Source organism: Leptodactylus fuscus, chromosome 1 (genome assembly GCF_031893055.1).
Source record: "Leptodactylus fuscus isolate aLepFus1 chromosome 1, aLepFus1.hap2, whole genome shotgun sequence".
NCBI lineage: Eukaryota > Metazoa > Chordata > Amphibia > Anura > Leptodactylidae > Leptodactylus > Leptodactylus fuscus.
The window spans coordinates 13,519,375-13,536,118 of NC_134265.1; the positions used below are offsets into that span (position 1 = coordinate 13,519,375).

Here is a 16,744-nt window from a genome sequence, read left to right on the forward strand (position 1 = left end):
AATTCTACGTATTTTCCAAAACCCGAAACTGTGCTCGTAATTTTTTACATGTGGATGGGATTCACAAGTGACTATAAAATGCCTTAAAAGTTCAGAGACGAGGCCGTATACATATATAATGTGTGTGTAAGGGGACGGCTATGTGAGCATCAAACTATATCTAATAACAATATAATAATACATTTTATTTATATAGCGCCAACATATTCCGCAGCGCTGTACGATTTGTAGGGTTCAAATATAGACAGAAAGATACATTACAAAGAAAGTCATTTCACACAATGGGACTGAGAGCCCTGCTCACAAGAGCTTACAATCTATGAGCTGTGTGTGGGGGGTGACACAAGAGGTAGCAGGGGCGGCATTGCTTATACAGAGGTCAGACAATTCTGAAATAGAGGTGACTGTCATTACACAAGCATAAAACTGTAGGAGCGTCACCCCATATAGGTCTATAGGTCACCCCAGAATGGAGAGTGGACATCTGCAGCCTCATCTACAAAAGTCTATCTGCTCACACATGATGATGGGGGACACAGGATCTCCATGGTCATCCTTGGTGGGGGGGTTGCGATGTGTATGTTGGGTCTGACTGATGGGTGAATGGAGAGAAGATGCAAAATCAGACTCAGGTTTTTCCCGCAGTGCTTTTTTTGTCAGAGCAGCGGGGGATGGCTGCTGGGATAGATGATAAACTTAGGAAAAGGATGGACGGCACTCCAAATGATTTTCGTGGGCATTACGGTGGCTCAGTGGTTAGCACTGCAGCTTTGCAGTGCTGGAGACCTGGGTTCAAATTCCACCCAGGACAACATCTGCAAGGAGTTTGTATGTTTGCGTGGGTTTCCTCTGGGTACTCTGGTTTCCTCCCACATATCAAAAGACATACTGATAGGGAATGTAGATTGTGAGCCCTATATGGGACAGTGACTGACAATATCTGTAAAGCGCTGTGGAATATGATGGCGCTATATAAGTAAGCATAATAAATAATTTCTTTGATCTTGTATATTTTATTACTACATATAATCCATATATGATAAGACTCCAAGTATAAGAAGCCGCATCCAGAGAACAGGGGTCCTGTTTCTTCCCAATGAATAGAATGATGTCAATGACTGACAGAGATAATGGAGCTCAACTCTACTTCCCATTAACCTTCCCATAGAGATGACTGGAGCAGTAGTGCAAATGCAGGACCCCTGTTCTGATGATGACGGGGGCAGTTGACTATACAATTGATAGAAATATTATAGTCAAAGCAAATTATTCCCTTTGTCTTACGCTGGGTTCACACTAGTGTTCGGGTCTCCATTCTCAGCTTTCCGTCTTCTGCATGCAGAAGATGGAAAGCTGTCAGAGCAGGTCTAGCTGTGAGCGGTGGTGAGCGTTTTATGCTCTCCACCGCAAAACCGTTTTTTTAAAACCGGACACAGAGTACTGCATGTTCGACTCTGTGTCCGATTTTAAAAAACCGGTTTTGCGGCAGAGAGCATAAAACGCTCACCGGCGCTCACGGCCGGACACCTTTCAAGTCCATTCAAATGAATGGGCATGAAAGAGTCCTGCAGGTTTCCGTCTCCTGCCTCTGTTTTGTGCAGGAAACGGAAACCTGTATGAACGGAGATCGGGCGCAGATGTGAACGAGCCCTTACTTGTATAGTTCCAACATATTCTCCAGCAATGTACAGAAATCCCCCTTGGTCCTCCGCTAACACCTCTGGCAGGTTCGCCATCCTTTCGTCACACTTACAGGCCCTGAAATCTAAGACTGCTGACATGAGCCTTGCCGCGGTCTAGTGGATCCTTCATCCCCAGGTGAGAGACTGCACCTATTTTTAACAAGTCCACAACACTCACAGTAGATGACTACTCCCTTATCAATCATCATTTGCTTGCTTGGGGCCCTCGTACTAACATGACCAAGTTCTCATTCACCTTTCCTTGCCAATCCCTAATCAGTCCAGAGGTGAATGGGGCTGGACTCCAAGCCCAACCTTTAAAACATACAACGTGCACAGCGGCGGTTTCACAAGCCATTACAGATTTTTTTTCACCATCATAAACATTACAAGACTCCTCTCCCGATACAATGGGAAACATAAAAGAGTGTCAGCGGCGGGGATTCATTCAACAAGGCACCTTCTTACTGATATACAAACACATGAACCCTCCCATAAGCGCAACAAGGAAGCAAACACTGGAGAACCTACTGGAAGCCAAATGCAAAATAAAACGCCGTTTAGACACCAAATATGAAGTAAGCAAATGTACTAAAAGGTTCCATCCCATACTGACACTATAGCTTAATCTTTCCGAGACTACTACCAAAATCTCTACTAGCAAAGAATTCCTCTAGTGGAAAAAAAAGCTAGCAGAACCCATTGAAATCAGAGACTTTTTTTCAGCGTGGAAAATTCCTCACCATTTTCCTCCGTGTGAATAGACACTAAGATGCTTCCTCACAGATTTACAACTGCAAGAGATACAGTATCAAAGATTATATGTGACTTATCTGATGTGTAAAAAGACTTGATTGTACTTTAAAACATTTCCCACATTCTGGACATGGATATGGCTTCTCTCTTTTGTGAATTCTCTGATGTCTAACAAGATGTGATTTAGAGATAAAACATTTCCCACATTCTGAGCATGAATATGGCTTCTCTCCTTTGTGAATTTTCAGATGTCTAACAAAATTGGATTTACCCATAAAACGTTTTTCACATTCTGGGCATGAATATGGCTTCTCCCCTGCGTGAATCTTTTGATGTTCAACAAGATTGGATTTCTGAGTAAAACATTTCCCACATTCTGAGCAAGAAAACAACTTTTCCCCTGTGTGAATTCTCTGATGTGTAACAAGATGTGATTTAGAGATAAAACATTTCCCACATTCCGGACATGAAAACTCTCCTGTGTGAGTTCTTTTATGTACAACAAGACTTGATTTCTGTGTAAAACATTTCCAACATTCTGGACAGGAATATGGCTTCTCTCCTGTGTGAGTTCTCTGATGTATAACACCTCTTCTGCAGCTTTCATTTTGCTTAACAGACTGTGATGAATTAGGAAAAAGATCTTTCTCCTGATATCCTGAGGGTATATCTGGGGTAATGACATGTTCTTCATATGGATCTTGTGTGATACCATGATCCTCTGCTTTATAATCTGTAGATATCAGATGTCCCTCTGAGCTCCTGGTACAGTCATCTGACAAGAAGAAAACTGATGTTACTCTTTGAATAACATAACCTTATAAGTATATTCCCCACTGAGCTGCCGCTGCCTGAGACGCTTCAGACCGTGTGAAGAAGTGAAGTCAGTAGCACAGGCAGCAAACGGCGCCAGCGCGGCCTACTTCATTAGTATTCACTGTGCTGAGACGGAGGTCAGTGATAGTGAATAGTAATGAAGCGGGGCAGGAGACGTCATCACTGCTCTAGGTCACTGTAGAGGTGAACACAATCCATGGCTGCTTAAATATGGCCACTTATGTGGAATAATACTGTAGGATGCCATAAATCGTACTGTATTACACCCCATACACACAATAGAATCCAAACCACATCTGCTGGATTTCCCAGCCTGAACTCACCGCGGATCTGCTGTCCCATACAGTAAGTAGTAGCGTCTGTGGAGTAACAAGGAAGCAGGGACTCCTAGCGTCATAGATCACTAAGATACGGGGGAGTCCTGGTGTGTGGACAGAGTTCAGGCTGGGAAATGTGACTGATGTACAGACCAGATTTTCTAGTCCGGATTCCATAGTGTGTTTGGGGTCTAAGGTGAGGATTACACAGTGACATTTGTAGAAGCTGCTTCAGGAATTCAGAAGAAGAATTTTTCCGCTTTACCAAATCAGCCCCCGAATCTCCATCAGATTCCTTACTGACCAGGCGGGATTTTCCACCTCCCATTTATTTCCATAGAGCTCTGAGGTGGAATCTGCCTGAAGATCGAGCAGGATGATGATAATAATAATAATAAATTTTATTTCTATACCGCCAACATATTCCGCAGCGCTGTACAATTTGTAGAGTTCAAATACAAACAGAAAGATACATTACAAAGAAAGTCATTTCACACAATGGGACTGAGGGTCCTGCTCGCAAGAGCTTACAATCTATGAAGTAGAGGGGGTGACACAAGAGGTAGCAGGGGCAGCATTGCTTATACAGTGGTCAGACAATTTTGTAATAGAGGTTACACAAACATAAAACTTTATGAGCCATCACTAGTCGAGTCCTTCAACATGTGGATGGTGCTTGGACATATAACGTTAGCCTGAAATGGCATCATATCATGTGGGGTAATGTGGGAGCGGGAACAGAGGAGGGTTAGATTTTGGGGATTCTAATGACGGTACGGAAGGGTTTACATTAGGAATTGTGATAGGCCTGTCTGATAAGATGTGTCTTTAGGTTGCGCTTGAAGCTGTAAAAATTGGGAGTTAATCTTATTGTCCGGGGTAGAGCATTCCAGAGAAGTGGTGCAGCTCGGGAGAAGTCTTGTACACGAGTGTGGGAGGTTCTGATAATAGAGGATGTAAGTGTTTGGTCACTAAGTGAACGGAGAACACGGGTTGGGCGGTAGACAGAGATGAGGGAGGAAATGTAGGGAGGTGCAGCATTATGGAGAGCCTTGTGGATGAGAGGGATAACTTTATATTTTATTCTATAATGAATAGGCAGCCAATGTAGTGACTGGCACAGACCGGAGGCATCGCTGTAGCGTCTAGCATGATAGATGAGCCTGGCCGCTGCATTCAGAATAGATTGTAGAGGAGAGAGTTTAGTAAGGGGAAGACCGATTACTAAGGAGTTACAGTAGTCAAGGCGAGAATGAATCAGAGAGACAATAAGTGTCTTTAGTGTATCTCTGGTAAGGAAAGGACGTATTCTGGAGATGTTTTTGAGGTGGAGGTGACATGAACGTGCGAGTCATTCAATATGAGTAGTGAAGGAAAGGTCTGCGTCAAACATGACCCCAAGGCAGCGGGCCTGCTGCCTAGGAGTTATAGTAAGGCCTGAGACTGCAATGGATATATCAGGGACAGAGCTATTAGATGGTGGAAACAGCAGTAGTTCAGTCTTAAAGAGATTTAGTTTCCGATAGAGCGAAGACATGATATTAGAGACAGCAGAGAGACAGTCACTGGTGTTCTGTATGAGTGCAGGGGTGAAGTCAGAGGAAGATGTGTATAATTGGGTGCCATCAGCATAAAGATGGTACCGGAAGCCAAATCTGGTGATGGTTTGTCCAATGGGGGCTGTGTAGAGAGAGAAGAGCAGGGGGCCTAGGACCGAACCCCAACAGCAAAGGAAAGAGGGGAAGACACAGAGCCTATGAATGATACACTGAAAGTGCGGTCTGAGAGATAAGAGGAGAACCAGGAGAGCGAAGTATCCTTGAGGCCGACTTAGCGGAGCATAGTAAGGAGGAGATGAAGGTCAACAGTGTCAAAAGCTGCAGAGAGGTCCAGAAGAATAAGAAGAGAGAAGTCACCATTGGATTTTGCCGTCAGGAAATCAATGGAGACTTTTGTGAGGGCCGTTTCAGTAGAGTGCAGAGCGCGGAAAACAGATTGTAAGGGATCAAGCACAGAGTTAGCAGAGAGATAGCAGATTAAACGAGAATAGACCAGGCGTTCCAAGATTTTAGAGATTAAGGGGAGTTTAGAGACGGGTCGATAGTTAGCAGCACAGGACGGGTCCAGGGAGGGTTTTTTCAATAGTGGGGTTATAACAGCATGCTTGAAGGAGGATGGGAAGATTCCAGAAGAGAGAGAGAGGTTAAATATTTTAGTAAGGTAAGTCGTGAAAGCAGGCGACAGAGATTGGAGAAGGTGTAAGGGGAAGGAGTCACTACTGCAGGTTGTAGGGCGAGATGAGGAAAGTAGGTGTGCTTTATATAGTGGAGACTCCTCACCTGGGCGGTTCCCTGTAGGAATGTCCTCCTCACACTCTTCATCACCACTCACATAGGGATCTTCCTTTATTCTCACAGATAAAACATTAATGTCGCTCAGATCTTTATCCTGATGGAAAATCTGTGAAACAAATAATGTAAAAGTCACCGGACAAACGGGGAAGTCACAGAGAATGTTCTAGATTATTATTATGAAGATGAAAGATGTCCCGACAGTAGCTGCAGGTCTGTGAGAAGCTGGATAAACATATTAGATGGTGGCTCAATGACACCGCCCATGTATATAACCATCTAATACTGCTGGATACAACAAGACTGACCACAAGGACTTCACAGCCCATCTACACATCATAGGGAATATCTCCATCTACCTGATCATCATCCTGTGGAAGAAGAGGACTGGGACATCTCTCCGGTGTTGTCCTCTTACTGGATCTACCTGTAGGAAACACAGACAGGGACTGAATTCATTCTGCACATACTAATAATGGACGTCCATGTGTATATAGTCATGTCTATTACCTGCTGATGTGAGGGGCTGGTGGTCCTCCATCATCACCTCCTTGTACAGATCCTTGTGTCCTTCTAAATACTCCCACTCCTCCATGGAGAAATAGACAGCGACATCCTGACACCTTATAGGAACCTGACAACACAATGATACAGTCATCACCCCGACCCCTCCAGTTACTGTATAATGTCCCAGCATTCCCAGCAGTGTCACCTCTCCAGTCAGCAGCTCCAGCATCTTGTTGGTGAGTTCTAGGATCTTCTGTCCATTGATCTCCTCCTGTATCAGGGGGTGAGTTGGAGGCCCTGGGATTGGGCTCAGGGTTCCTCCATATCCTTCATACTCAGGAGCCTGACAGCGCCCACTAGAGGTCTTCTTCACTACTGTGTAATCCTGGTTATGGGGAGACACATTAATAAATCTCACTACATACATGTCCAGAGTCCATCACCTCTCCAGTCATATCATCTGATATCGCTATAGATAAGAATGATGTAATGATGACATCATCAGAATCTCTCACCTCTCCAGTAAGCTGGTAGATGATCTCTAGGGTGAGATTTAATAGACTTTCCGCCATCTTGTTCCTGTCTCTTTCCATCCTTGATGGGACAATCAGGAATATTCTCTTATATAGAAGATACTGAGAGGATTCTATATTGTAGGAACCTGAATGGAGAGAAGATGAGACAATGTAATCACTACACGGAATCCCATGGAATAAATAGAAGAGTTGAGTCACATTAGTATCACCACCTCCTACTTCTGACGTCGGCAGCGTGTAGCTCAGGAAGGGAGTGACTTGTTGTGGGCCGGCTTGGTGGGTATATAAGGTGTGTGATAGCCTGAACAGAATCTCATTATGGGGATAACGTCTATCCTTAGGGAGAGACCACCTTCTCAGGTGTGAGGAGACTTATGGGCATGATGTTCAGGGTGCTTGCTATAGAGGGCAGCATAACAGAGGCACTGTCTCCCTGTTTACATCTTAGGAGACAGATTTGCATATTCTTCCCAGAATCTCATTGGGAGTATTTGACCAGTCTCAGGTGTACTGGCTGAGGGGTGTTCAGTGCTGCCCGGGGTGTTGCAACACAAATTGGATTTGGAAGAACCAAAACCTGATGCCGAACAGCCCAGGAGGCTCCAGCAGCTCTAGTAGAATGAGCCGCGCTACCCACTAAGGAGGGGAAGAAACCCTCAAGAAGGCGAGGAAGAGTCCAAAGATACGGAGCTGACACTTGTACAGATGACACTGACTTTCCCTGCAGCTTCATTCATAACAAGTGATGGTTCGTCCATCGATCTCTTGGAAGAGCCACAACTGTCACAGATAGATCTCCCACATTTCTGTCTGGACTACAATCTACTGGCCATAGAGATGAAGACACTCGGCCCCTGATATTACCAGCACACTGGAACTAACGGTACAGTCCTCCCTGACCCTGACAGAAGAGGAAGTATTACAGCCTAGTACGCAACGTGCAACAACAAGTGACTAATGCAGAGGAGAAAGTGGCCAACGGGAATCTGTAGGTTTGTGACTTAGTGAAATGAGCAGAATCTTACATGATGGTATAGAGGACGTAGAGAATGGGCCCCGCTGTAGGGACATGAGAGGAATGAGTGTCCCGGAGAATGTTACATCCAGAGATCTAACACCAGTACAGGGGCTTGTAAAAGTATTCACACCCCTTCACCATTATAGTGTCCGGGGGCCACAGGGAGGAAGACGGACTGTATGAGAAGGGCTGAGAGCGAGCACTTACCTCCTGGGGTACAGCAGCCGCCTGCTCACAGGACCTGTGAGGATGTCATAGGTGTGGGAGGAGTCAAGGAGTCACATGACCAGATATTAGAGGTTTGTACAGAACCATGTATGTAGCAGAGTCATCTGTTTGTGATGTGTATGTTACAGAGCTGTATGTGACGTGTATATAGCGGAGCTGTCTGTGTGTGACATGTATGTAGCAGAGCTGTGTGAGTGTGATGTGTATGTAGCAGAATGTGTGTATGTGACATGTACGTAGCGGAGCTGTATGTGTGTGATGTGTTTGTAGCAGAGCTGTATGTGTGTGATGTGTATGAAGCAGAGCTGTATGTGTGTGATGTGTATGTAGCAGAGCTGTATGTGATGTGTATGTAGCAGAGCTGTGTGTGTGTGTGTGTGTGATGTTTATGTAGCAGAGCTGTATCTATGTGATGTGTATGTAGCAGAGCTGTATGTGTGTGATGTGTATGTAGCAGAGCTGTATCTATGTGATGTGTATGTAGCAGAGCTGTGTGTGTGTGAGTGATGTGTATGTAGCAGAGCTGTATCTATGTGATGTGTATGTAGCAGAGCTGTGTGTGTGTGTGTGTGTGTGTGATGTTTATGTAGCAGAGCTGTGTGTGTGATGTGTATGTACCTTAGATCTCTCTTCCTTGCTCCTTCCATATATAATATCCTGGATTAGAGCCACAATCTTTCCATCTCTGGTAACTTTCTGTTCTTGCTATCACTGACATCCTCGGACATCTCCTTCTCTCTTCTGCCGCTTTTTCATGTATTACATATATCACATAGACTTGTATACAATCATATATGAGCTGTAGACGACCATTTCCTATAAAATCTTTCCTTCTGCCTTATAAAAGAAGACTGCGGAATAAGAAATTACAAAGCTTCCTGGGAAATATTTTGCAGCTTCCTAAACTGGGAGAAGATAGAAAAGATGAATGTGATTTTCCTCCTTATGACACGAGCACCAGGGGCATAACTACCGCGGAGGCAGCTGCCACAGGGCCCGGACTATTAGGGGGCCCGGTGACAGCCGCTACCGCTGTGTTTTTTTTGTTTTTTTTTAATAAGCCGTTACAGGCCCTATTTACTTGCTGATCCTGGCTGGCCCCACAAATACTATCATTATACTCGGGGGTCTTTGCAGACCCCCGAGTATAATGATCGGCAGACTGGGAGAGGTAAGGGAACGTAAAAAACACTGTTACTTACCTCTCCACGATCCTGCCAGGCCTCCTTCCTTATTGTCTGACGTCACATGAACCTGGCCTGCTTCCCATGTCATGTGACGTCCGACATCATAGAAGAAGGACGGCAGCGGAGAAGACAGCGTAGGAGCCAGGGGACAGGTAAGAAACGGTAATTTTTTAAATGTTTTTATTACCCCGGGTCTCTGATTATTATACTCTGGGGTGTGGAAAGGAACATAGTAACTAGGCCCCGTGTAATACACCAGTGATACAGGTGCACTATATACATATATACAATGAGGAGACAACTAATTAGTTTTAGTAAATCTGCGGCTTTGTCTGTAATTAGCAATAACATGTAATGCCAATAAATTAATTGTACTATGGCGACCCCGTGTTCTTATCCTTATTTTTCGGAGACGCATATAAGACGCATTTTTTTTCCAAAAATTTTTTTGGGGAAAATGAGGGTGCATCTTCTAGTCCAAATGTGGAGGAGCGGAGCGGAATTGCAGCATCGCCACACTGCTGCCGCTGCTGGCTTCCTGCAGGACAGGAGTGTAGCGATGCCGCAGGCCCCAGTACCTGTGTCGGTGTCTAAAACTCTCCCCGGCATTCGTTGTTCTATTACAGCGGATGCTGGGTCTGTAATGGCGGCCACTCTGCTGCAGAGCGGCCGCCATAGCAACCGGGTTTCCGCTATACGCGGAGGCCTGCAGCTAATGCCCGCAATTAGAATGCATTCTAATTGCGGACATAAAAACTTAACCCCCCTTCCCCCCCAAAGTGTAAAATACCCCCGGGGCCGGTCTCCACCAGCCCCATACCTGTACAGTTGTAGGCCGGCTCCTGCGTGGTGATATAGTTAGAGCCGACCTGTTCTGGTGACAGCCGGGAGCCTACTGAAGGTCTATGACCAACCGCAATAGTAATGTATAGAATCTCCCATAGACGGCAATACACTTGTATTGTTTATACATTCGCCTCACCCAGTATGGCCCCTCCACCTGACCCATCTATCAAAGTCAACAGAGCCACACTTACCCCTGTCCCACAGGCCCGATGCCTTGGAGTAACACTGGACCCCGACCTATCCTTCAAGTCACACGTTCAAACCCTCAACACCTCCTGCTGCCTCCAACTCAAGAACATCCACTGAATCCGTTCCTTCCTCACCCCTGAAACGACTAAGACGCTCGTCCAGGCCCCCATAATCTCCCGCTTAGATTACTGCAACATCCTTCTCCATGGACTCCCAGCAAACACCCTCGCCCCCCTCCAGTCCACCTTAAACTGTGCTGCTCGCTTAATCCACCTCACCCCCCGATCTTCATCGACTGCTCCCCTCTGCCAGTCCCTCCACTGGCTTCCTATAGCCCAGCAAATTGAGTTCAAGCTACTAACGCTAACATACAAAGCCATCCACAACCTGTCCCCTCCATATATCTACAACTTAATCTCCCGCTACCTGCCCACACGTAACCTCAGATCCTCCAATGACCTCCTACTCCGCTCTGCTCTCATCCGCTCCTCACACAACCGTCTCCAAGATTTCTCCTGTGCATCCCCCATACTCTGGAACTCCTTACCAAGACACATAAGACTGACCCCCACAATCACAGGATTCAAGAAGACCCTGAAGACTCACCTATTCAGGAAGGCCTACAAACCCCAATAACACTATCACCGCACCGCCATCTGTACAGTCTCCCCCTCTCCTTCTGTCTCTAACCCCCGTTCCCTCATAGATTGTAAGCTCTCGCGGGCAGGGCCCTCTACCCCACTGTGCCAGTCGGTCACTGTTAGTTATATATCTGCCTGTATATTTTGTGTACTGTATGTAAAGCCTCAAATGTAAAGCACCATGGAATTAATGGTGCTCTATAAGTAAATAATAATAATAATGTGGCTAGAGGCAGAGGCATGTCCAGAGGCAGAGGACAGCTGCTTCACAGAAGCCAGGCCAGAGCCAGCAAGGTCCAAGATGTTCCCTGTACTACCTACTCGCCCATCGAGGCCATGTCCCTCGATGGTGTGGAGATTTTCCAACGTATGTGCGGAGGACAAACTGAGTACGTTTTGCACACTGTGCAACTCCAAACTAAATAGGGGCTCTGAGAGAAGCAACCTGACACCTCAGCCATGTGCCGTCATTTGGAAGGCATCAATAATGGAACGTCACACAGTAGGATGTGCCAAAAAATTCTCAGTGTTTTATTCAGTATTCAAGTAGAGTTAAAGTAGTGAAACGTTTTTCGGTACAGTGAAGTACCTTCATCAGACTCTACATACAAAAAAGAAGAAAAAAATTCATACAGTGAAGTGCACAGTAATTTACACAATAAATACAAAATATACAGGAAATATATACAAAAATAGGCCTAGTTGTATGGAGGCCGGAAGTACGATAGTGAATTTCCACGAGCACAGCTCCAATGACAAAAAGTAGAAGCATGAAGATGATCAGAGAACTCATATGACAGGTTTTGAGATTAATACAATAAACGTTTTAAAAGATGGTGTCGTTGTCTAGTTCTTGTATAAGATGTTAGTCAGGAAATCTGATGTTAAGTTGAGGTATAAATGCAGAAACATGAGAGACATGAGATACAAAAATGAAAATATCAGAAATACCAAGTGAATCATATAGAAAGTACCTTTGTATAGCTGTAGCACAATGTGCACCGTATAATAAAATGCGATTCAAAACGTTTCACTACTTTAACTCTACTTGAATACTGAATAAAACACTGAGAATTTTTTGGCACATCCTACTGTGTGACGTTCCATTATTGATGACAAACAGGGTTGGGACCCTACGCTCACACTAAACCGCATCTCCTACTGCAACCCTCTTACCATGTCATTTGGAAGGCAAGCACTGGGCTCGGTGGGAGAGAGCTAACTCAGGACAATCGTCATCCGGCGTTGCCGCCAATTACTCTTCCACTGTTTCCCATAACATCAGTCAGGCCCTGTGTTATGCGCTTTGCTGTAAGGTCCACTTGACCACCGACGCCTGAACAAGTGCATGCGGTCAGGGACACTGCATCTCTCTCATGGCACACTGGGTGAATGTAGTGGAGGCTGGTAGACACTCTGGAGTTTGCCAGACTGAAAACACTTTCCTTGCCTTTCCCAAGTTTTCAATTTGGTGCTGCAAAAGTTTTTAAAAACCTACCCCATTGTGCCTGATATACTGGTGAAAGTGCGGCCACTTTCGTAAGTCTACAGTAGCCGCTGCTAGCCTGAAAACCCTCCAGCAACGCCTATATCTGCCTGAAGCACCGGCTGATAATCAACCATAAGTGCCCATGGATGGCAGACTTACATGAAATCCTATCCCATCCTTTACACTGGACACTTTCCAAACTCACTAGAACCTCTATGAAGGTGCAAATACTTGGAAACCTTCTTTCCTCTACATTAGTATGGCCAGAAACACAAATTTTAACCCCTTCCCGCCGATGGCATTTTTTGATTTTCGTTTTTCGTTTTTGACTCCCCTCCTTCTAAACCCCATAACTTTTTTATTTCTCCTCTCCCAGAGCCATATGAGGTCTTAATTTTTGCGGGACAAATTTTTCTTGATGATGCTACCATTAATTATTCTATATAATGTACTGGGAAGCAGGAAAAAAATTCAGAATGGGGTGGATTTGAAGAAAAAATGCATTTCTGCGACTTTCTTACGGGCTTTGGTTTTACGGCGTTCACTGTGCAGCCAAAATGACATGTCCCTTGTATTCTGTGTTTCGGTACGATTCCGGGGATACCAAATTTATATGGTTTTATTTACATTTTGACCCCTAAAAAAAATTCCAAAACGGTGTTAAAATTTTTTTTTTCTAAAAGTCGCCATATTCCGACGGCCGTAACTTTTTTATACATAGGTGTACGGGGATGCATAGGGCGACTTTTTTTGCGGGGCCGGGTGTACTTTTTAGTTCTACCATTTTCAGGAAATGTTATTGCTTTGATCACTTTTTATTCAAATTTTTATCAGAATCAAAACAGTGAAAAAACGTCGGTTTGGCACTTTTGACTATTTTTCCTGCTACGGCGTTTACCAAACAGCAAAAATATTTTTATAGATTTGTAGAGCGGGCGATTTCGGACGCGGGGATACCTAACATGTATATGTTTCACAGTTTTTAACTACTTTTATATTTGTTCTAGGGAAAGGGGGGTGATTTGAACTTTTAATACTTTTTATATTTTTTAATATTTTTTTTTACTTTTTTTTTTTTTTTTTGCATTTATTAGACCCCTAGGGGTGTTGAACCCCAGGGGGTCTGATCACTAATGCAATGCATTACAATGCTAATGCATTGCAATGCATTGCAAAAAAGCATCATCTCTTTTGCAGGCTGCATAGACCAACCTGCAAAAGAGAGAATTTGCAGACCGGCTGGGAGCCTTTAACAAGGCTCCCGGCTGTCATGGCAACATGACGTCGGCCCTGGAGTCTGCCCATGCGCCGCCGGGAAAATGGCGCCTTTGACAGCAGCGCCGGAGTGGTTAATGCCTCCGATCAGTCCGGGGACCGATCGGAGGCATTAGAGCTGGTTGTCTACTGCTTAAAGCAGTAGATACCCGGCGGCTATGACGGCCGCCCGGCTCCCGGGCGGTCGCCATAGTTACAGACCCGACACACGCCGTACTATTACGGCGCATGTCGGGAAGGGGTTAAGCTAAAGAAACATTATCATGCACCCCTTTAAATCACGATGCCCATAACAACTACAGATGGCATAGGCAATAAGAAATCCTACAGCCCCCATCCTTAACTGTCATTGTGTATGTGTGATGTGGTGAAACCTCCAAAAATAACTTTTCTGGACTTTAAGGTGAGCTGGGCTCAGTGGGAGAGAGCAAACACAGCAAAATCGTCGGCCGGCGTTACTGACACTGCCTCTCCCACTGTTGCCAGTGCTGGCGCTGCAGTCCAGAGCACCAGCCAGGACACCTCCACATCTACCTCTGACACTTTGGGGAGTTCACCCTCATTCTCCCCTTTTCCTGTTCTCTGGTCAGATGAGACAAAAGTAGGAAAAGGCCTCAACATAGAGTTTACAGGAAAAAAAGAGGCCTTCAAAGAAAAGAACATGGTCCCTACAGTCAAACATGGCGGAGGTTCCCTGATGTTTTGGGGTTGCTTTGCTGCCTCTGGCACTGGACTGCTTGACCGTGTGCATGGCATTATGAAGTCTGAAGACTACCAACACATTGTGCAGCATCATGTAGGGCCCAGTGTGAGAAAGCTGGGTCTCCCTCAGAGGTCAGGGGTCTTCCAGCAGGACAATGACCCAAAACACACTTCAAAAAGCACTAGAAAATGGTGGTGAGAGAAAGCCCTGGAGACTTGTAAAGTGGCAGCAATGAGCCCAGCCCTGAATCCCATAGAACACCTGTGGGGGAGGGGGAGAGATCTCTTGGCGGCAGTTTGGAGAAGGCCCCCTTCACATCTCAGGGGGGACCGCGAGCAGTTTGCCAAAGAAGAATGGTCTAAGATTCCAGCAGAGCCTTGTAAGAAACTCATTGCTGGTTAGCGGAAGCGGTTGTGCGCAGTTATTGTGTCTAAAGGTTGTGCTACCAAGTATTAGGCTGAGGGGGCCAATACTTCTGTCCGGACCATTTTTGGAGTTTTGTGTAAAATGATCAATGATGTGACTTTTTTTTCATTCTCTTTTGTGTTTTTTCATTGCAAGCAAAATAAATGAAGATATTACCAAAGAGTTTGTGCTTGCAATCATGTTCTGGAAGAACACGAGTATTATCTGACAGAACTGCAGGGGGGCCAAACCAGACGTCTCTCCCTATCTAACTCCAAGCCGCAAATGACACGAACATGGCTGCCACTATTCTTATAAATCTGAGGTCACCTGATTTCGCCAGCCAATGACTTTCTCCTATTTTTTTTCGATGCCTACGTTTTCCTGCTTCCTGCCCCACCTCCCCTGCACAGTTATTGGTGCAAAAAAAAAAGAGCCAGGAAAGATGGGAGGGGATATGAATTTTTACTGTCTTTACCGTGTGGTATTCGATCGCAGTCGAATACCTTAATATTCAATCAAATACCTACTCGATCAAACGGTATTCGCTCATCTCTAGTCGCTACTTTCTTGTTTTAGTACCTTAAATACTTCCTTTTTACCCCTCGTTGCATTCTGTACCGTTTTAGTTAGCCATATTGGTTTTCTATGATTTCTGGCCCGCTTATTTCCATAGGGTATGTGTTTTCTAGTGCTCCTATTTAGAATGTTTTTGAAGATGTCCCATTTAGTTTGTGTTAGTTTTACAATTACTTTTTCCAATGATAGAGCCCTTTCTCCTTAGGCTGTATTCACACAGAGTAACGCCAGGCGTTTTTTTGTGTGCTTTTTGCACATAGCGCCGCGTGTACGCCGCGTTAACGCCGCCACAAAATAGAGCGGCGTTAACGCGGCGCTATGTGCAAAAAGCACACAAAAAACGCCTGGCGTTACTCTGTGTGAATACAGCCTTAATAACTCACTTTGCCCCATCCCCCCTCTCTGCTGCGTCTCCTCCCCCCACTGAGCCAGGAGAGGAAACAACTGGTGACCAATGACCCCTCCTCCTCTACAGTCCAGCACAGAGCAGAGCAGTAGTAGCTGCAGCATCTCCTGTAAGTAGTAAGATGTCTGTTGGGGTGAAGGAATCCTCCGGGGAAGGAAGAACTTGTAATGATAAGTTCTATGAGATTCCATGTTGTAGTGGCTGCAGGTTGGAGAGGATGCATGGGACTGCAGGAATTGTAGGGCTGCTTTATACATGGGACTGCCTGCTGGATGGAGCTGAAGCAGGGAGAGAGGAGGATGGGGTCTCCATGCAGTCCCATGTGGTAGGTGGGTGAGGGGTGATGATTTTTACATGAGACTGCATGTAGGGAGGCGGCTGAAGGGAAAAAGTGAAACTGTACATGTGTAGTGTGCGGGGATGTGGGAATTACATTGTAGTATATGTGTACGGTAGGGGAATTATATAGTATACTGTGGTACTGTACTATACTGTGATACTATACTATGTAATATACTGTGCACTATACTGTGGTACTGTACTATGTACTATACTGTGTTGTTACTATACTGTGTACTATTCTGTGCACTATATTCTGGTACTACACTGTGATACTATACTGTGGTACTATTCTATGTACTATACCGTGGTACTATACTGTAGTAGGCCGGGCCTTATTTCACCTTCTATTATCTATATATCATCATACCTGAGGCCAATATATAAACATGTTCTTTTACTATCAGGCCATACATGGACCGGGGGCTACTACTTTCATTCTCGTATTGGCAC

The 16,744-nt window shown here is 45.1% G+C and overlaps 3 protein-coding genes and 1 pseudogene across 3 annotated transcripts in view; 1 reads left to right on the forward strand and 3 right to left on the reverse strand.

Annotated features, from left to right (window-relative positions):
• Positions 1-16,744, reverse strand: part of LOC142190458 (oocyte zinc finger protein XlCOF7.1-like) — a 383,441-nt gene that overhangs the window by 129,821 nt on the left and 236,876 nt on the right. The window lies entirely within an intron of this gene.
• Positions 1-16,744, reverse strand: part of LOC142190474 (oocyte zinc finger protein XlCOF29-like) — a 339,394-nt gene that overhangs the window by 76,563 nt on the left and 246,087 nt on the right. The window lies entirely within an intron of this gene.
• Positions 1-16,744, forward strand: part of LOC142189044 (uncharacterized) — a 163,503-nt pseudogene that overhangs the window by 72,381 nt on the left and 74,378 nt on the right.
• LOC142189055 (zinc finger protein 333-like) lies at positions 2,463-7,228 on the reverse strand. The gene is made up of 6 exons (XM_075262123.1): positions 6,966-7,228; positions 6,425-6,835; positions 6,362-6,370; positions 5,977-6,052; positions 2,896-3,000; positions 2,463-2,476 (listed from the first exon to the last, which is right to left on the reverse strand). Exons 1-6 carry the CDS (start codon positions 7,041-7,043, stop codon positions 2,463-2,465), a joined length of 693 nt encoding a protein of 230 aa, XP_075118224.1. The 5' UTR covers positions 7,044-7,228.

Coding starts and splice junctions, on each gene's coding strand:
- LOC142189055 (XM_075262123.1), bottom strand. CDS start 7,043: ATGGAAAGAGACAGGAACAAGATGGCGGAAAGTCTATTAAATCTCACC. Junction 6,836..6,965: donor TCTACCAGCTTACTGGAGAG/GTGAGAGATTCT, acceptor CCCCATAACCAG/GATTACACAGTAGTGAAGAA. Junction 3,001..5,976: donor GGAAGATCCCTATGTGAGTG/GTGATGAAGAGT, acceptor GAACTCACACAG/GAGAGAAGCCATATTCCTGT.